At 40.1% G+C, this 20,957-nt stretch overlaps 1 protein-coding gene across 2 annotated transcripts in view; it reads left to right on the forward strand.

Moving 5' to 3' along the window:
- prkcab (protein kinase C, alpha, b) overlaps window positions 1-17,493 on the forward strand; it is a gene marked incomplete at both ends in the record, with an annotated part of 99,573 nt that extends 82,080 nt beyond the window's left edge. The window contains 13 exons of one of the 2 annotated variants that reach the window (XM_083896404.1): window positions 572-728; window positions 877-1,011; window positions 3,039-3,132; window positions 4,505-4,534; window positions 8,427-8,567; window positions 8,651-8,824; window positions 9,330-9,421; window positions 9,753-9,815; window positions 10,724-10,862; window positions 11,743-11,823; window positions 11,950-12,057; window positions 13,488-13,628; window positions 17,329-17,493. In XM_083896404.1, the coding sequence (XP_083752530.1) occupies window positions 572-728; window positions 877-1,011; window positions 3,039-3,132; window positions 4,505-4,534; window positions 8,427-8,567; window positions 8,651-8,824; window positions 9,330-9,421; window positions 9,753-9,815; window positions 10,724-10,862; window positions 11,743-11,823; window positions 11,950-12,057; window positions 13,488-13,628; window positions 17,329-17,493 (1,520 nt within the window). The remainder of the gene's footprint in view (window positions 1-571; window positions 729-876; window positions 1,012-3,038; window positions 3,133-4,504; window positions 4,535-8,426; window positions 8,568-8,650; window positions 8,825-9,329; window positions 9,422-9,752; window positions 9,816-10,723; window positions 10,863-11,742; window positions 11,824-11,949; window positions 12,058-13,487; window positions 13,629-17,328) is intronic. The other variant, XM_083896405.1, reaches the window with a different exon arrangement.
- Between the last annotated feature and the right edge of the window lie 3,464 nt (window positions 17,494-20,957).

The following is a 20,957-nucleotide window of genomic DNA, read 5'->3' on the forward strand; positions in this document are numbered from 1 at the left end:
CCCACCAGTGTTATATTCCTGTTAGTGTTGTTTCACACTGTCAACTTCAAGTGAATTTTGACAGTATGCTTTGCTTCGCAGCACCTGCTAACGGCATATGTGGCGCCTGATTTGTTGAGTCATTAGCTGAGAAGCTGAATATGCAAGTCGATAGATAGATAGATAGATAGATAGATAGATAGATAGATAGATAGATAGATAGATAGATAGATAGATAGATAGATAGATAGATAGATAGATAGATAGATAGATAGATAGATAGATAGATAGATAGATAGATAGATAGATAGATAGATCTCTATTTGTCTGTCTGTCTGTTTAGTTCCCACTATAATTTCCAGACAACTGTTGTTATTATTGGCAGTGCAGTCTATTACATCTAATTGCAGAGGGTCAATAGTATGGTGAGTTTGGTCACCTTTGTCCACAAAGAATGTACAATATCATGTTTTTTTTTTTGTTTGAACTCACTTCGGCCCCTGACACAGCGTGCAGAGTCTGAAAGTCTGTGGCCGACTTAAAACACAAAATTGTTTACTCTTTCCATGTCATCTTTCCCTCCTGCTCCTAGTGGGTGAAGCCAGGAACCTGATTCCCATGGATCCAAACGGTTTATCAGACCCATATGTTAAACTCAAGCTCATCCCCGACCCAAAGAACGAAACCAAACAGAAGACCAGGACCATCCGTTCATCTCTCAACCCCTGCTGGAATGAATCCTTCACCTTGTGAGTCTAATCAGGTCAAATCAACTGCACGAGTGTACGCTTACTTAAAACAATGAAAATAATCATATAAATATGTATATATGATGGTGATAGAATAGAGCAAACTTGTACAAAATCGTACTTTTTCTGTGTGTGTGTTTGTGTCCAGTAAGTTAAAGGCATCAGACAAGGACCGCCGTCTGTCCATTGAGATTTGGGACTGGGACCGGACCACCAGGAATGACTTCATGGGCTCCATGTCGTTTGGAGTGTCTGAGCTCATCAAAGCGCCGACATGTGGATGGTCAGTCAGTGTCATTTGTATTTGTCATGTTACGTGCCGGTGTCGTGGTTAGCACTCTTGACTTTGCCAGAAACACTCTTGTATATTGTGTATTGTGTCTAGCCTGAACTTGCACCTTACTACAACATCTGCAGGGAGTCGGCTCCCCGATACCTACAGTAGATAAAGAGGTGTGAAAACACCACCTGGAAAGGAAGACTGTCTATTGGAGGAATGCGAGAGGGGAGTTGCATAGCTACACACTGAAAAGCCAGACTCCTTGTCTAATGGAGGAATGCGAAAGGGGAGTTGCTCAGGTATAAATGTGTAGGGCTCACGATGCTCTGGATCTTTCTCCAGCTACGATTACTCCTGTGAAGATTGACCTTTTCCTTGCAATGAAAATATAAATTTGTCAGCTGGCAGAAGTTCTCTATTTCATTCTTCACCAGCAGCAGAGAATTTTCACAACACAGCGTGAATGTTTTTTTTGTCTCTATATGGAGGATAAAGTAGTAGAATATGGATGTAACGTGCTGCTTTGGCTTGCTCAGTATATATTTTTTATATCTGTAAAATAGAAAAGCAAATTAAACTACATGCAGTCACGACCAGTGTTTTCTGAACTAACTGTCAGTGACATTGGAGGCAGTGTAAGCTCCTCTCATCATTTTATACATACAGCATTTGTTGTATGTAAATCTTGTTTGAATCTGTCATCAGCAGCGGCTTCTTCTTGCTAATTATATGATGATTGAGTAAGTAATTATAGAAGGAAGTAAGATAGGTTTCCTTTCTTTTTTAGTTATGTAATCATGTTTCCTTTTAAAACAAAGCGATGCTGCTTTATTTGGAATTTGGGGCATGACCTCGTCTTTCTTAGTCGGCAAACCTTGTGTGAGATTCCAGCCTGTTTCAGTGTGAAACAGCAGCTTGGTCTTCATGAACAGAAACTGTGTAATGTTTCTGTGTATTCTGTGTATGGCTCTGTTAAGCAGTCGGACCTAATTGAGGGTCAGTGGTAGAAGGAGTACTGATATGTTCTACTCAAGTAGAAGCAGAAGTAGAAGTCTCACTATTTTTGATAAAAGTATTATACTTAGGGCACACAAATCTTACATTAATTGTATTCAATTAAACCTTTACAAATGAAAGTGCTGACAAAATAAACTCAATAATGTATCAGTCAAAACAGGTCAAAGGTCACGAATGGTTGAACTTTCTCAGGGACCTTGATTAACGCCAATTAATCTATGGTCCATAAAATGTGAGAAAATTATGTTCTCGAATAACTTGTTGTGTCCACAAACCAAAATGATTCAGTTTTTAATGATTTCTTTGTTATATGGAGAACAGAAACGAAGAAAACATTCACATTAGTTAAAGTTGATTAGTAGTATTTGAAGTTAAAACAATCAGAAATCTTGTTTTAATCATGAAAAGAGCTTCAAAACGATTAATCGGTTAACTGGTTAATTTTTTCAGCTCTAATGCCAATACTTCTGTCTTTGTGTGTCCAGTCATTCTGTACTTCAACCTGTTTGCAGGAGCCTGGCTAGCGCCATGTTGCACTTCCTGGGAATTACTGTCACCAGGAGACACAAGATCTAAACGCCGCTATACTGAGGAAGCCGGAGAGAGTTGGTGTTTGGTGTTAACGGGCTTAATCAGCATTGTGTGAACTCATTTGACAGACATTTTGTTCATATTTAAAAAGTTACGCACTTTTTAAAACGGTCCTAAAAATACTGCAGAGTGAAGCCAACGCTATTTCTGTCTTGAGGAAATACCTGTGCATAAGAATACTGACGCAGACATCCACAGTGCATCTGTCTGACTTTGTCAGTCTGCGTATTGTAAAGTGGCGAGGGGATGTTTACATTACAGAGGAAGTGGAGTCGAGATGGTTCTGCTGATGTGGAGCAGACCTACTGTTAATGACTGATGTGGTGCAGTCATAAAGAAATACTAAATTAGAAATACCTTGATTATGCCTTTCAGGAAAAGTTAAAGCAAACATTCACTGATACGTTGTCTCTCTCTCTCAGGTACAAGTTGCTGAACCAAGAGGAGGGAGAGTACTACAACGTTCCTATTCCCGAGGTGGACGACGTCAACCTGGAGCTCCGACAGAAGTTTGAGGTGAGGACTGTAGAATTCAGTAAAACCACGAGTGCGTTTTTTCTTCTTCACACGCTCACGTCAACAAAAATGTGTTCCTCTCTCTGGTAACCATGGCAACATCATCATATTCCCGCTGGTAATTTTCACCCTGTGCACCAGGGATGGAAATCTGTTTCTCTAGGCATTACAAGTGAATGCTCTTGATTTGTATAGTATTTTTATAATGTAACAAAAGAATGAAAAGAGTGCAGCCACAGTCACTCATTTTTGATACTGACCTGTCATCTTAGAAACACTTAAAAAACTACCACAAACAACCAGAAAGCTAACATTATTGGAATAACAAAACTGAATAAACGTATGAAGGATTTTCTTTAATCAATTACAATTATGTGTTTTCATTTCAGAGTCACTTTTAGGTCCATCCTGCAAGTAGCTGAAGATGACCTTCTATCATTTCTGGTTTAATTACTATTCAAATTGGGTTGTTAACACATCAGTGAAGTCATATCGCACAGAAGGAGAAATAAAAATGTTTGTGTGTATCTTAATTCAAAAACAGCTCTTACTTTAGTACTGCAGTACTTTACTAAACTGCAGTACTTAATACTAAACTGTAAAATAAAATCATCAGTAAAAGAATTAACATTAACATTGACGGACATGTCCTGCTCTGACACCAGATGCATCAGGAGTCTCCACGTGCTACAAAAACTTTAAAAATATGTGACTTCATCATGTATTAATAATAAATATTTTGACAAATTGTTGTATTATTTTCATTATTATGGACGACTGATCTGATCCAGGTTATGAAAATAATCTATAACGTAGCTGCGTAATTGCACATTGATTTAAATGGTATTAAAGGCTATGTTTATTGGTATCAAATGAACAAAATAATCAATTTGTTGTTAATTAAATAAACATGTTTACTGCTCTCCCATACAAATAACCTAAGGGTCATTTATAGACACCATGTTTGCTTAACACGGGCCAAAACATATGGAATAGAAGAAAAGAAACAGGAGCGAGGGCAGTTATATTGAAGACCTGGTCCATACGTTTTATTTACTGAGAGTTAATCATCTTCATCTTCTTACAGCACTTCTCAAGATGCTCAGTCTGCTTGTTTTTCATCATATTGTACAACGATGACCTTGACTTTCCTCCGAGGCTGCCGTCTTCACACAACTGTGCAGTTGCCATGGAAACTAGTGTGGCTCGCAGCCAGACGCAACTGTTTTCTTGTCCTGCCTCTGATTCGTTCTTTTGTTAGTGGATAGGTGAACCGTTACTTTTTTTTGTGTGTCATGTTTTGTTCATAGCAAAGACACTCGTCAACTAACCTTTTGACCGTACTAACAAGTGAGTCTCTTCTTCCTTCTAGGCCTGCCAGTTAAACATCCACTATCTCAAGGTAGCCCTTCTGCCTGCCTCCTCTCTATTTCACCACCAGCTTGCATCGCACGCTGTTTACTTACTGCTCGGGGATTGTTTGTGGATCTCTAATGTGCTTCCACAAATTAATCACATTTACTAACAAAGGCTCAACTAAAAAAAAACACACACACAACTGAATCAGCTCAGTTTGCTTGTTTGCAGTTACTTGCCAAATTACAGCGACCTGCTTGTCTTCCTCTCTCTCACACACACGCACACACACACACACACACACACACACACACACACACACACACACACACACACACACACACACACACACACACACACACTCCTCTCTGTCTCTGTCTTTCAGATGTTAATCTCACAGATTAAAGCATGTCTAAATGTGCAATTCAATGGACTGCATATAACTTTATAACACATTCTGAAGTTGTTGGACATTGCGACACCTGTGTCATCTACATCGGTGAAAACATTTGCAGCAATGATAACAATATTGTTATGAATATTCCATTTAACTGAAGATATGTTTCCCATTGTACACACCACAGCATTCTTGTTAGTAAATTTGGGGGCTGTTCAATCTTCTGGCGGTGTCAGAGGATCTTCCCCCTGCTCCTCATCGTCTGACAGTGTGGAACATAGTCTGCCTTCTACTAGTCTGGTCTGGACTATAGAAGGCTGTTAGGACATGATGCATGGACTCACTTATTAAGTGTTTGGATGAATGCACAGTCAGGGTTTTTGCTGTGCATGCCAAATCTGCCCACAAGGTGGCAGTGTTATATGTAAAACTATATCTGTATGTGTTTCATTACAACTCTATGAAAATGGAACATATATATGTAACCTTTTGTTTGTACTGGAGTGGTTAGAAATGGTTTGGCGTTTTCTAGTGTGAAGTTTTCTGATTTTCATTTTTAAAATGTTGAAGAGTTAAAAGTGTGAAGATTCTCCACATGTATTATGAACAAAAATATCACTCGATGTCTCTGCAGTTTAAGGAGTTAAACTAAGCTCAGTATCGACACATAAACATTACTCTATGACATCAGACATTAATGTTTAGATAGATGTAATTGCATATTGATCTATAGGACACACACAAACAGCTTGGTGAAACATAAACCAAGGACAGACTCATTTTGTCAGGCTGTATGGAGGACCCAAGCGCAGGCAGGGTTTCAGAGGATGGTAAAACAAAACAAGTCAGGACACAGGCAGACCTACTTTTAGGCAGGACGTCCTAAAGACACCCTATTTTTTTCGGGTGCCGACTGAACCCCAAGTTACACTGTCAAATACGTCATTATTACGGTTATATTGTTCTTGCTGTCTGAGGCTGAAAGACTCACTGAAACAACCGGAACAATGTTGTGATGACACATGCAAAAACTGCGGCCAGCACATGCCTGTCTATATCGGCTTAGAGTCTGTCCAAGATCAGTTTGGAACACCAATAAATCAGGGGGACACCCACTAAAAAAATCCTAGCTAAAAGCCTGCTGGAAGATAAATCCAAAGAACCCACATGTTGTCAGGAATCAGGACAGGGAGACAGATTAACAGACAGGAAGCGAGACACATCAGACTTTAGGGACAATCTGACAAAGACACACTGTGAAGGCCAGGCTTAAGTAGGGAGGAAGTGGAGTGGAGAACAGAAATCAGGTGTGGCAGATGAGACACAGGTGAACAGGATGAGGCTCATCATAAGAACAGGGAAGGGAGGGGGAGTGAGCAGAGACGGCAGGTAAGTGGGAGAAAAACAAGCACACTAAGCCTTAACCCTAACCATACAAAATAAAGCAGAGAGAGACACAAGTAGACAAGACAGACATGACACACTTAGAAATACACGGCAGTGACACATATTAATTACAGCCGCAGACATAAAAAAGGACAATATAAAGTGTCATTGTGGATTACGCTCATATAAATCATATGAGCCTTGATTTATATGTCAATAAACATTTTCCTGGGGAGTTAATGGTCTCAATCTCTAGTTGCAGGACTTATTCAATAGAACACAATGTCAATTATATAAATTATGTTCCCACCTCGAGGAAAATAGATGACAAAGCATGGCATATATGAGTGGACACTGGTGTAAAAGACAGCTGGTATATCCAATAGGTGCCTGGTTGCAGGCATAGACTGTAATTCAAGAAAATAATGGTAGACTTCAAGTTTCCTCGCCAAAGCCAACCTAGAGATTGTAGTTTGTGGTCTGTATGAATGCAATTGATAGTTTGAGGTCATCTCCAATACAGCATATAAGTATAGCATTATAAGTGGACACCAGCGAGATTGACAGCTGGTGTCAGAGTAGGATCCTGGTTGCATCACCTCAGCATGACATTAGCCAAATAGCAATTCGGGATACTTAAACATATTGGTTTGGATTCTTAGTTTGCCACTCGGTTGCAGGTGACGCCTCTGAATGTCCGCTTGTAAAACCTCAACATGGCGCCGGTCAAACTGCCGGTCTCGAGGCTTCAGAACGGCAGTTTGCGGCCTTGTAGGTGACATCACTACCTGTCGCCACCTGACTAAGAGGACAGCCACTCTCATCCAGAATATTTTCCTCAAAAACTGACAAGAATTATATTACCAGTCAAGAGAACGGAAACGGTCGGCCTGGCAACAGACTCTCTGTGCTCCGCCGGTTTCCTCCGCGCTATCTGACACAAGCAGACAACCTCTCGGGCAGTTAAAGGAGCCGGCAGGGTCCTAATTGTTCTTTTTTGTTTGAAGGAACTTGGCAGGCCGGTCATTATAACAACAGGGACTCTTGCAATGCTAACAACCCCCAGCTGACTGCCCACCTCACAGTTTCCCTCCACATCACACAGTGATAAAATGCTGTGGAATGTTGACGTACAACAAAGGAAGCAGCATGTTCACGTTAACAACAGAAATAGACTGAAGTGAGAATAGTAATTTATATGCAGCTAACCAGTTATCTGATTAGTGACATGTCCAATGATAATGTGGTTATTACCAAACAGTTGCAGAGGTTATGATTATGTATAAAGAATGCAATGACCTTGATTAACAGCCTGCAAAATGTGTATTTAATGGGACTGAAAAGGTTGTAGTAATGTCATATTCAATAGTTAGCTAATCTAGTTTGAAGACATTTCACCTTTCATCCAATGCCGTGTTGAGGTGAGTTGAACACACCTGTATCAGACGATCAGCACGTTATCAAGCTCTGGAGAAGCCTGACAATGAGCTGTTCATCTGAATCAGGCGTGTTGGAGCAGGGCAACATCCTAAACATGACTCGACTACGTTTTTAATGTTGCACTTCATCGTGAGTTTATGTCATTGATGTTGTTTTCAGTGTGTGTAAGAATTAGTGACATCTGCTGGTGTAGATTGCGACACACTTGACTTTCCCTTTCCCATCAAGAAAATATGTTGCCACGAAAGGATGTAAACACTCCTCTGCAACCCATCTTTCACTCTCTTTGGAGTTTCCTCCTCCTTTTTTGTAGGTTTATGTGGGTAGAGCCGTTTTGCTTAATTGTGTGTAGTAAATTTCTCTTTCAAAACGCCAAATTCTCCTGGATGAACATACCTATGGGTCATATATTCAATTTCTGCCAATGAATCATTCCAAAATGTTACACTGTGGAGCTTTAAAAGATCCTTTATGTCTTTTTAACGTGTTTTTGCCTGATACTTGCATGCTGACTAATGTCATCCTGAGTCATAAATGGGGAATAGGTATCATATAGTGATTTATCCTCAACTCTTGAAGCAAAAATCAGAACAGTTCAACTGTGATCCTGATATTTTAATGTTTTTTTGGGGAATAATACACAATGAATGAATGTTACATTGTGTGTGTATATCTACAGTATATATCTATATCTACACATATATGTGTCACACAGAAAGCCAAGTTGGGTCATGGTAAGAAAGTGATCACACCATCAGACCACCGACGGTTTAGTCTGCCTTCAAGTAACATGGACCGGGTCCGACTAAATGACTTCAACTTCCTGGCCCTGCTGGGAAAGGGGAGCTTTGGCAAGGTGAGAGCCACAACATGCTAACATTTAAGGTAACAGGACACGAAGGACAATTTTAAATCGTCGTTTTCTCTGTACATCTGTAGGTAATGTTGGCAGAGAAGAAGTCGACAGAGGAGCTATACGCCATCAAGATCCTGAAGAAAGACGTGGTGATCCAGGATGACGACGTTGAATGTACGATGGTGGAGAAGAGAGTTTTGGCCCAGAGAGACAAACCGCCTTTTCTCACACAGCTCCACTCTTGCTTCCAGACTGTGGTGTGTAAAAACTTCACCCACTACACACATTGTAGTTTCTTATGCTTCTTTTTCACACTACTGCCAAACTGATCCTTGCCCACTCGCACAAAAATCACTTTGCTTTCTAGAATGGGTGCCGTTGTGCTCCTTCATCAGGGATCTATTCAATAACCAACCAGCGTGTGTCCCTATGAGTCCGTCATTACGTCGGTGTTTTTCTTTTATTTGTCCGCACGCCTTTTGCTGGTTCGCCTGCAGAGTAAATTGACACAGAGATGAAACGGACTGTGAATACTAAATCTGCAGTATGACGTCAACTTTATGCATAGACCGGGCGACTGAAGGAGTCTTTGATATCAACTACATTTACTATTCAAGGCATCCTGACTTAATTCAGGTATATAACCTATGTGTCTTGTAATATTGTAATGTAATGTAATTTTTTTTCCCTGGAGATCATTCACTATGACTTGTCACTAATGGAAATCAGATTTTTGGACAATAACCTGTTTGTTTGTTTTAGGATCGTCTGTATTTTGTGATGGAGTACATTAATGGAGGAGACCTCATGTATCACATCCAGCGTATGGGCAAGTTCAAGGAGCCACAGGCAGTGTAAGGACACTACAGGTCACCCACAGACATACTTTATATGTTTTAAATGAGCATATCCAGAGCATATCCATATCCTGAAAAAACTATAAATAGTACAACTTTGTTGTTGTAAAATTACAAGTTTATATTATGAAATCCTGTTATTTATAGCTCAAGAATACACACAAATCAGAACACAAAATCCATAATCTCAACATTAGATTACAGTTTACGGTCAGACCTCTGTGTGACAAAGGATTTAGTATTTGCACTAGCATCCATGCTTGTGTACAGGACTCTTGTTGTATTGTTTCTGCAGTGACAAAGTTTTTCTGTTTTCCCAATTGTGCAGGTTTTATGCTGCAGAGATCGCTGTCGGTTTGTTCTTCCTGCACCGGAAGGGAATCATCTACAGGTGGGTGACGCAGCAGGAAGGGGTTAAATATGTCTGAACAAAATTGAAGCATTGCCTCATTCACCTTCAGGTGAACGGACGGATGGAGAGAACACAAGTCAGCACATAAAAGAATGACATTTAGAGAGGGAGAGGATCATGAAGAAAGGCAAACTATGGATCTGTGTCAAGGTTATTATAGTTTATTAAATCTTTTATTTTAAAATGAGTTTAATTAGTTTCTAGAGCGGGCTTGCTCGTTTTTATCTTTTGTAAATGCTTAGTTTTTGTAGTATTGATGGGTATTAGCCAGGAGCAAGATTCAAGAAGCCGCCTCAAATTCAACCTTTCAAAATTGCCGGCAGAGAAAAAAACCAAATACACTTCATGTGAACCCAAAAAGATTATGTATGGAATTAATTCACAAAGACAAAAACAAAGCACATTTTTCGCTACTTTTCGTGTTCGTTAGTGTTTAAATTTGCTGGTCTGACCTTGTTGAAACTGCACATAAGGTGTTTAAATCCACAGTAATGACCATGATGTGAATAGCAAAAAATAGAGAGGAACGACAAAAATACTTCAAAGACACTAAGCTCACCGTGTTCCTCCAGTCCTTTAACTGAGGACTTTCTCAAATGCCACCTCGCTGAGTCTATGTTATGAAAGATAAAATTGACAGAAGAGGTGACTCAGTGAAAGATAAATGAAGCACTGAGACTCAAAGTCATACAGAGGAAGCAGGGTGAGGGAGAACATCTTCTAATGCAAAGAAATCTTGTTTTTGTTTCCTAGCGAATGAACTATTAGCAGGTAAAGTGCTCAGAGAGGCAGCCATGATGTATGGTTTGTCTGCGTTTATCTACTCGTCACCTGAAATCCAGACATATTTGTGTGTAATAAATGCTTACGACGCCTCTCGTCTGCAGAGATCTGAAGCTTGACAATGTGATGCTGGACTCAGAGGGCCATATCAAGATCGCCGACTTTGGCATGTGTAAGGAGAACATGTATGAAGGCATGATCACGCGCACCTTCTGTGGCACACCAGACTACATCGCACCAGAGGTGAGACGTGTGAAGATGTACACATAGTGTAACCAGTGTACAAGTCACATCTCTGTAAAAGAGTGCAGCTGTGATTTAGCGCTTTGCACGTGCAGTGGTTTGATTATTATTGTTTGTGTGTGGGAGGGAGGGAGGGAGGGAAGGCGGTGTGGGATGGCAAATTGGACGGTTGGAGAAAGAGCCTTTGTTGTGGCAGCTCAAAATAACTGAGTGTATTTAATGGGGGTTGATTTGGTTGAGGTTTATATGAGACTTTCTTTTTTAATACATCTTTGTATCAACTTTGCTGTATAAAATTTCGCCTTCACTTGCCTCCAATTGTGCAGATGTGACGAGATTAAGACAGATTGAAGACACTTAAATTGTTGCCAACACATTTCTGTCTACAGACATTGGGTCGTGTCTGTATATGCGTTTAAACAGTTTTGTAATGCAACAAGGTACAAATACTTTGTTACTGTACTCGAGTACAAAATCCACGTACCTGTGCTCTTTTTTATTTATATATCTAGCAACTTTTACATTTACTCCACTACATTTCCTCCAACTCTCTTTGTTACTACCAAATAAAATCAGAAGAAGAAGAGTTGGTAATGGTCTGTGTTTATATAGAGCTTTTCTAGTATTGATGAGCTGCTTTACAGTATAGTTTTGACATTCACACGCTGAAACATAGGGTCAAGTGTCTTGCTAAAGGACACATATAGACTATCACAACATTTGTAAATGTCATTTACTTTTACTCAAGTAGCATTATAAAAAAGTGACTTTTTACCAAAGTCATTTTCTGGTAAGATATTTGAACTTTAACTCAAGTGTCCCTTTTTAGGTATTTTATACAAGACTGATTTTAACGTTTTACCTTTTTTGTCTCTGTCAGATTATAGCATATCAGCCCTATGGAAAATCAGTCGACTGGTGGGCTTATGGAGTCCTTCTGTATGAGATGCTGGCAGGACAGGTAATGCATTAAATTAAGCTGCACCATTTGTATTTTATATTGTTTTTCTTAGGTTTAGTTGGGGTTAGGGATTTTTAGGTGTCACCTTGAGCTCTCCCTAATTCTGTTGGACCTTGTGTTTCCCAGCCACCATTTGACGGAGAAGATGAGGATGAGCTCTTCCAATCCATCATGGAGCACAATGTTTCGTACCCCAAGTCCATGACGAAAGAAGCCGTGTCCATCTGCAAGGGAGTAAGACATGTTTAAGGATCATGCAGTATTAATGTAATCCATCAGAGTTGTACAGAGAGCGGGGTCTCTCTGCCAAAAGAGAATCAGCCACCTTCTTCAGCGCTGTCGTCAGATGCGGTTATTGTTGTTGATCAAAGTAATTCAAACTGGAAACATGACGTTTTTCAAGGCTAACGGGACGTTAGGCAGTTTAGGATTCAAAAAGCTGCCCTTTGAGTTCTGCTTGTGATTATTTCAAAGTACACAGACAAGAAATGACCCTGCCTGAGTCGTTGAAAAACAAACTATTTTGACCATGTGAGATTGAGCAGAAGATGGCGCTAGAGTTCATCTTAACTGAGGTTTAGTCCATCCAATCGGTGTTGCAGTGCTTCAGTGTCACGGCACCACAGATCAGTGTTACCGTTTCCTTGAGTCATGCTTCCGACATGACCAAAAAATAATTACCGTTGTTAAACTTAAAAACAGCACAAGTCTTGTGATTGTACAGTTCCCATAATGCACCTGTAAAGCACATTTCTTTGGTTTGTCTCGGCCGGTAAATGTACACGTCTTTCTTATCCAGTTCTTCGAGTTTTCAAATATTATCTGTGCTGACATCACTGTAATTTCTCTAGTCGTTTGATCATGTCACTGTTGTCACAGTCATATAGTCTGTGTAGAACTATAAAGTGCTTGCTTTCAGTATTAGAGTATTTGTAATGTGTGTCTGTTTTTTTCAGGCAGGGCAACCAATCTGTAGTTTGGTACTAAGAATATGGCATCATTGATGTTTAATTACGGTAATTAGATTCTAAATGAAAATTTAATCTCAAGCCTTTTGGCAAGCGCGTTAAACAGACAGTGGTGTTTTGTTTTTCAGTATCTCTTATCATCAATGCGATTGACACGTTTGTCACATTGTCTTTCACCAAGCAACCACCTGCGCGTCACTTTGCTGAGATCACCACTCTAAAGCAGCATCATAGCTGTTATCACGATTGTGTTCTTACAAGGAAATTATGCGTGTGTGTTTTTGCTAGTTCAATTCACAAGGCAGTAAAGATTCAATTAAGATTCAGAGCCAGTCTGCCCACTGTTTTAATAACAATGCCTGCCTCAGTGCTGGAGACAAAAGAGATTATCTTGACCTGTTTCACATCTAATTTTTAAATCTGATTCATATTTTAAATTAAAAGTAGCTGCTTAATCAAAAAAAAAAAAGCACAACTGCCTTTGACTTTCAAAGCTGGTTGAGTGAGAACGGTTAAAATGTCTATGTGATAATTTAATACTTAATATCTACCATGTACTGTATGTAAAGATGAAGATGTCGATTGTTGATTTAAATTCTTGCTACTATAGTGGCATTTTCCTCTCAGTATTTTGCCCCCTCAAGTATCAAATTCCCTCCCTTACATTTTCTAACCTGTCTCTGTGTTTATCACCAGTTGATGACTAAACACCCGTCAAAGCGTCTCGGCTGTGGGCCGGAGGGTGAGAGGGACGTCAGAGAGCAGGCCTTCTTCAGACGCATCGACTGGGATCGCCTGGCCAACAGAGAGATCCAGCCGCCGTTTAAACCCAAAGTGGTGAGTGTGTCACAGTGGAACGTCAGAAGATGACCATAAAACAGTTAGTGTAGGGTTTTATATACTTCCAATTAGCCTTTTAGTCATAAGAAAGTGATGCTAAAAGTGGAAAATCACCCCTTCACACCTCAAAAAACAGAATAAAATCTCACACACCATTGAAAAACAACTTGCAGTACCCACCATCAGGCCAACATTTTTTTTACTCAGCAACTGATGTGACTTAAAACGTAGCAAAGTATTACACGTCTTCCATAGAATTAAGTCAATTCAAACAAAAGTTATAAGTTACAGGAGGACAACTTGCTTACTTTTGTTTGAATTAACCAAATAGCAGAGATTAAAAATGGACATAAAAAATAAAGTTCTGTGATTTTGAGTGACTGCAGCCACACTTTCTAAATGTATGCATTTACACAAATTAGCCCTTGTGAAGGGGCTCAATTTCTACTTGTATTTGTCGCTTATAAAACTGTTGCGTGTCAGTTATTTTCTGATTAGTATTAGTAATATAATTGATCTGATCTGGTGAACATAAAGTCAAAAAATTATTATAGGGGTCCTATAAGTTTGAGTTATCTGGTTAAGATCAAACGGACACTTGAAGCAGTGTTCCACATATTCCAAATATTTAAGTTAAAATAACCAACTTTCAGTCAAAATAACACTCATCACAGAACCACCGGAAAAAAAAATAACAATCAACCATAAAGTTGAGAACAAAAGTTTTACTTGATATAAAGAGGGCAATAAATACAGGTTTTCAATGGCAATGCCTTTAAACATAAAAAACAAATAAATCTTTCCAGTGAAAAATGAAATAGTAATGACCATGAATGCAACAGCAAATTAACACAGCACAGCAGCCATTTTAACTTGTTTAGTCTTGTTTTGTCCATTTTGATAATGGATTGGTTTAAGTGTTTGAGTTTCAGGCTTTTTTTTTATTATGTTAAATGGAAACATTTCCCAATTTATCTGCTCAATTTAAACAATCATTGAAATCAAATAGAAGAATCTAATTGATTTGAGAAACAGTGAACAACATTTAACATTGTATGGCCCAAACATGGCTTATATTAAGCTATGGCTAAATTTGAGCAAATAAAGCTAACACTAAGCAAACATTGAGCTTAAGTTACAATACAGTAAAACTCGAGCAGAAGCTGAAATCGAGCAAATGGTAAACATTAAGGCCCGAATTGAGCTGACAATGAGACACAGCTTGAATAGTGAGTTAAGGCTAATTCTGAGCAAATAATTACGCTAACATAAAGCCAAAAAAAAAAACATAACTGACAATGACACATAGCTTGATCCAAAACTGAAATTGAGCAAATAGCTAAGATGAAGGCAGAATGGAGCTGACAATGAAGCACATCATTTTAAGTATATCATTCAGCAAACAGCGTCACAATTAACAACAACTTGACAAAAGTTACTCACCAATCTGGACCAGGTCGAAAGCTCCAGCGTTTTCGTACACCAGTTGATGCAAAAATGTGTTCTTCTTTTCTTAAAGTTCTCTCCTTCTTTCTTGAGGTTTTATGGCGGTTTGGTGCATTACCGACACAAGTCCCCTCCTCCCTTTTGTATAGTTAAACAGTCTTTTTCTTCATTTATCTGGCTTCTTTTCAAAGTAAGAGCTGTTGACTGGAGGAAGATAAATAAGAGGAGGAGGAAGCAATCAGCTGTAATCAGCTGATTGAAAACCACCTGTGTGAAGATGAGCAGGTGTGTCCTATGTCACCAATCAATCAGTCTCCTCTTTATTCTTCTTCTTCTTCTTCATATTCTTTTAAAATGTTTTTAAAAGCGGCTGGCCACCAACATTATGGTGCATTACCGCCACCTACTGGTGTGGGTCAGGCTCCTCTCTCCCTTCCTAAATTTCCTCCTCATTATCTAAACATATACTACTACTAATAATAATAATAATACACAAATAAAAAATAATAATATAAGAAAGAATATATATATATTCTCTCTTATATTATTTATTATATATATATATATACATATACATTATACATATATTTATACACATACCATATCCAAGGTGTCTTTTATTCTGAAAATTGCAGGGTTTAGTTTAGTGTGGACAAACTCAAGCTTTTTTGTCAGTCCATCTAAAAGGGAGTTTGTGAAAGAACAAAGTAAATCAAGTACCCATGAAAAATTTAAACAACTAGAATTGATATTATTTTCCAGATATGATTCTCCATTCATCTTTACCCAGTCTAAGAGCCTGAGGTTGTGGATCCCAGCTGCAGCCACACATCAACACTTAAAACCTCCTCCTGTCACCACAAACGCTGCTTTCCTGTTCAGAGACCTCTGTATCTTCGAGTCCCGTTTGCTGCCCTCAGCGCCTAAAGCCGCACACGCAAACACTGCCACTGAGGATTAAAAATAGCTCTCCGAGAGCAGAGCTGCCTTTGCTTCCACACAAGGGCTGCAATAAATGCAACGTTACACAGCCAATGTATATCTGCAGCTGCAAAGAGGGGGTGGGTGGGGGGGAGAAACAACATTTTCTTAAAGCAGATCCATCCATTTTAGTGTCTTTGTGATGTGTGTACACTTATGGGCTCAGGCGCTGCGTCACATATTGGTCTGAAGGGACTCACAAACAAAAGATCCATCTGAGGTTACGTGTCTTGGCTTCTGTGATCCTACAGAGCGGCGGAAAGTACCCGACACACTGATGTGCCTCCTGAGAAAATGTCTCGCTAAGAGCTAGTGCTGAAATCCATGTATGACTCATTCTGAACAAATGTGTCCCATTTAGTACCTTTGCAGTGCTAATGCACAGCAATATCTATATATATATTATGTTAAAGCGGACCTAGACCGGAAGTTCCAATTAACGCTGTTTTTTTAGTGTGTATCTGCGTCATTACTTTGTTTACGAAGCCCTGAAGGTTGAAAAAAAAAAAGTTCAGCCATTGCTGAGAACGCTGTGTTTTATTGTAATCTCGGGCTCAGCGAGATCTCTGAATAACCCATTCTGGTTACGTAAACAGCATTTCTCCTGAACAGCAGATCCTCCTGGTCCGGGCACTAGTCCGTGACGAAGCTAATTTTAAACATTGTTAAAACAATGTTTTGATAATGAGTAGCAGTGCATCCACCGTTCCAGAGGGGGGAGCTGCACCTCAGAGAGCGGGTGTGCTGATTATGTCACTTCCGGGTATTGGCCAATCACAAGACAGTTGGGATGGCTCTACGCTGGCTGGCCAATCACAACACAGTCTGTCTTCTGGGTGTGAGATTTATGTCTGAAATATCGCGGCTCAGCACAGCGTCAGAAAAGACAGATTTCTATGGGCTCATTTACAGCAACTAGGAGGTTTTTTACCATAAAAACAAGTTAATGTGTGTAAGTAGACCTCCATAACTCACATATATGTGCAACAGGACCACTCTATGTGAGCTTTAAGTTGCCTGAGATGCACATCAGCCCCAAGCGAGCCGATGCCCTCTACTGTGGATGCTTAGGGTCATCTTCTAATCTAATTACACTCTCTGCCCAGCTACACATTGAACTTCATCCCTCAGGGACTGCTGGAAATTCTTCTAATAAAAGACTCATTAGTAAAAGCCTTTTAATCATGTTTTTTTTGTAGTATTTCAAAGTCCAGAGATAGAAACACAGATTGGCCCTTCGCTCATCTAACTAATCTCTAATCTCTTTCAGTGTGGCAAAGGTGCCGAGAACTTTGACAAGTTTTTCACACGCACGCAGCCTGTGCTGACTCCTCCTGACCAGCTTGTCATCGCCAACATCGACCAGAGCGAGTTCGCCGGCTTCTCGTACATGAATCCTCAGTTCATCCACCCGTCGCTGCACAGCGTGGTATGAAAAGGGTGTTCAAACTTTTTTTTTTTTTTTTTTTAAAGACATGGACTGTCGGTGAACACAGGACGTTTTTTCCCCCGTCTCCAACAAACCGTCAACAAGCTCATTCTCTAGTGTTCTGTCTACTAGTTATCGATGTCTGTGTGAGTAAAATGCCCGAGGAGAGGTAAGAAGAAGATGTTTCAAAACGACGTTAAGTACAATCCGAAGAGAGGAACAATTCCATGAAACTATTTTTGTATCATTTCGTCTCGTCGTACATTCCTCATTCTGAATTTCTATCTGTTTCTCTAAACCTACTGCCTTTTTTTGTTTTTGTTTTTTTTACCGTGTATGAATGTGTGTTATTATTAGCAGGCTATCACATCAGCAATCACTCCTTTCCCCCCCTGTCCTATACGACACGATGCACAAGAACTGAACATATTTTTCCGCTCTGTCCCGGCTTCATCTACTTCTGAAACGTTACGCGTGTATATTCTATTTATATACTCAACAAAAAGAAGAGGTAGTAAACTGTTACACGAGTGCCAAAGTAGAGGTGGAAGTTCTGAGAAGTCCTTGTCATGTTTTTTTTCCTCCCCCTCTGGCTGTTTCCCTGCGAACGTCTGAATCTGTCGTTTTGTAGGATGTGAAACTAGATTATAATCCAGTTCAACATAGACAAACGGATGCACTCGCAAGCTGCGTATGTCCATTTTGGTGCAGTGGTGGGAGAACGCAGGATATAGGGTCAGAAAACTGGAAGAGACAGTATTTTATAGGACAGGCATAACTGATCGCTATTTCCATATGCACAAAGCAGATCTCTGTTTGCATGCTTCTTTTCTGACTCTGTAGACCATAGGATGCAGTACACATCTAGTGTCATTGTGAAATGTGTTATTATGATATAAGCTATGTTAATTGTTGTATGTTTTTGGGGGGAAGTCAAATCCCGGATGACACTCCTAATTGTTAAGACAAAGAGTTTTGCTCCTGTTTTTAATGTTTTGCTTTCACTCGGCGTTCACGTCCTCACGTATATGTCGTCCTTTTTTCCTTCTTTGTTTTGCTGTAAATATGTTTTGAAAAAGAGCAGTTACTTGCAGATTTTATACAAAAAAAAAAAACTGAATGTGCTTTTATTACCATAGACAATTTTAACATTTCTATGTTTAGATTATCCCTAAGAAAAGATATATATACGTCTATATATATATATATATTTATTTGGCTGAATCTTTGGTAGCTTTGGTATCAGCGAACCTATGTATTTCCACTATTTATCCATTATTTTCTACTCAGTGTCATATAGAGATATGCAGCACCTACTGTGAGTGAAACATTTGAATGCGCTCTTGCCTTGGTCGTCTCAGGACTGAATCCCCTCTGTAACTGAATTCAAAGCTAAGTGAATAATATGAGGATTTCAGAAACAATGTTTTTTTTTTTTTGTTTGTTTGTTTGTTTGGTTTATGTATCGTGTGCATGCCCAAGGCGAGGCCTGACTTTAGCATGAGAAAGACCCCTGCATGATACACAGATCCTTGGTGTGGAGCATGGAGTCGCACAGAATGAGAGAAACTAGTCCAACAAGCATCGGTTGCTTTTCTTCTCATCGTCTTTCCCCTTTCACTGTCCAAAAGCCCGACTTTGTTTAACTGAAAAGCAGAGTTTTAAACAGACAAAAACATGTAAAATTGCTCTGTTGGCTTATTGTTTCATGGTGCCAAACTGAGTATTTTTGTTTCCAGTCCAGCAGTGTTTTTTTGTTGTTGTTTTTAAAGAGGCTACAACTTCAGCACACAAAGCTACAACAGTGAGGGTTAATAAAATACTGCCATATAGAGTTGGTTACTGAACACTAGACTGACCAGCACTCACAAGTAAGATTCATTTTAATGCGCAAGACCCCGTTCAGTCGTGGTATCATCTGTCCTGTGTTATCCAGTCACAAGGTCAAACCACCTCCAAACGTTGTGGTTTGGAGAAGCATGTTCATTCATTTCTTATTCATCTCCTTCCACTTTATCAAAGGGAGGCTTCGTCCTGGATACTGTAGGATGCCAGTGCATCACAGGGATTACATACAGAGACCAGTCACACTGAACTGAGTCTTCATTTAACCTAATCTGGGCCACATGGCAGTGCAGTAGCATTGTCACAACAAAAAGTTTGACCTATGGCCTTTCTGTATAGAGCTTGCATGTTATCCCTGTGTGAGTGTGAGTTTTCTCCTGGTACTCTGCTTTCCTCCCACAGTCCAAAAAACATCCATCTACCGCTTTATCCTCCTCCGGAGGGTCGCAGGGTGTGCTGTGCCTACCTCAGCTGACATAGGGCGATAGGTGGGGTACACCATGGACAGTTCTCCAGTCCATTGCAGTGCCACATATAGAGACAAACAACCATTCACTCTCACACCTACAGTCAATATAGACAATTCACCTAATCCCCAAATCTGCATGTTTTTGGACTGTGGGAGGAAGCCGGAGAAAACCCATACACACAGGGAGAACATGCAAACTCCTTGCAGAAAGGCCCTTGTTCCAGCCGGGGCTCAAACCCAGGAACCTGGGTCTTCTGTTGCAAAGGCGAGCGTTCTAACCACTACACCATACAACCGTGGGCCAGTCCAAAAACATGCAGAGGTTAATTCTAAATCAGGGTTTCCTCAACCCTTTGCCATACATGTTCTACACCTGATTCAGATACATGGGTCGTAACCAGGCTTCTATCTTTCAGGCTCTGCAGAAGCCTGATAACGACCCAAACTAGGATTGAGAAAAACTGCTCTAAATTGACTTTAGGTATGAATGTGAGAGGGTTAGGGTTAGGGTTGGGGGTTAGGGTGTGTTGGCCCTGTGATGGACTGGTATATCTGCTCCAGGGTGTACCCCGCCTTTCACCCAACTGTCAACTGGGCTCCAGTCCCCTGTGACGCTCAGGAGGCTGTGGAGGATGAAGCAGTAAGACGATGAGTGAGCGGGTGAATTAGTCCACTCCCCCAATCTGCATGTCTTATGACCATGGGAGGAAGCTGGAGTAACTGAGGAGATCCCACCCACGCACACACAGGGAGAACATAGGTATTAGGCTCGAACTGGGAGCCTTCCATCATGCTACCATGCTATCGTCTTTTGCATGTGTGGAATGCACAAATGCGGAGGAGGAGTGCACCTCCTCCACTGACGTCTTCTGACCAGCTGCAGTTTCACAGTGAACCCAAAGTATTTTTACACTTCTCAGGGCCCGTAGGCTAATTTAATTGTAGCCACCATCACAGTATTAACACTGATTGCCACATTATTTGTATTTTTGTCCATTTGACAGCTGCACCCGTAGTGCTTCGATTCACTCCACACTCTCAAGTCTTTTCTCTCTCTCTCTCTCTCTTTCTACGTGTCAAACACAAACACATTAATCCAATCAGAAGCTGAATCATAGTTCTCCTGAGCTCACTGAATCAGTAGCAACTGTACTTG

Source organism: Microchirus variegatus (assembly GCF_963457635.1).
Source record: "Microchirus variegatus genome assembly, chromosome: 10".
Classification (NCBI taxonomy): domain Eukaryota; kingdom Metazoa; phylum Chordata; class Actinopteri; order Pleuronectiformes; family Soleidae; genus Microchirus; species Microchirus variegatus.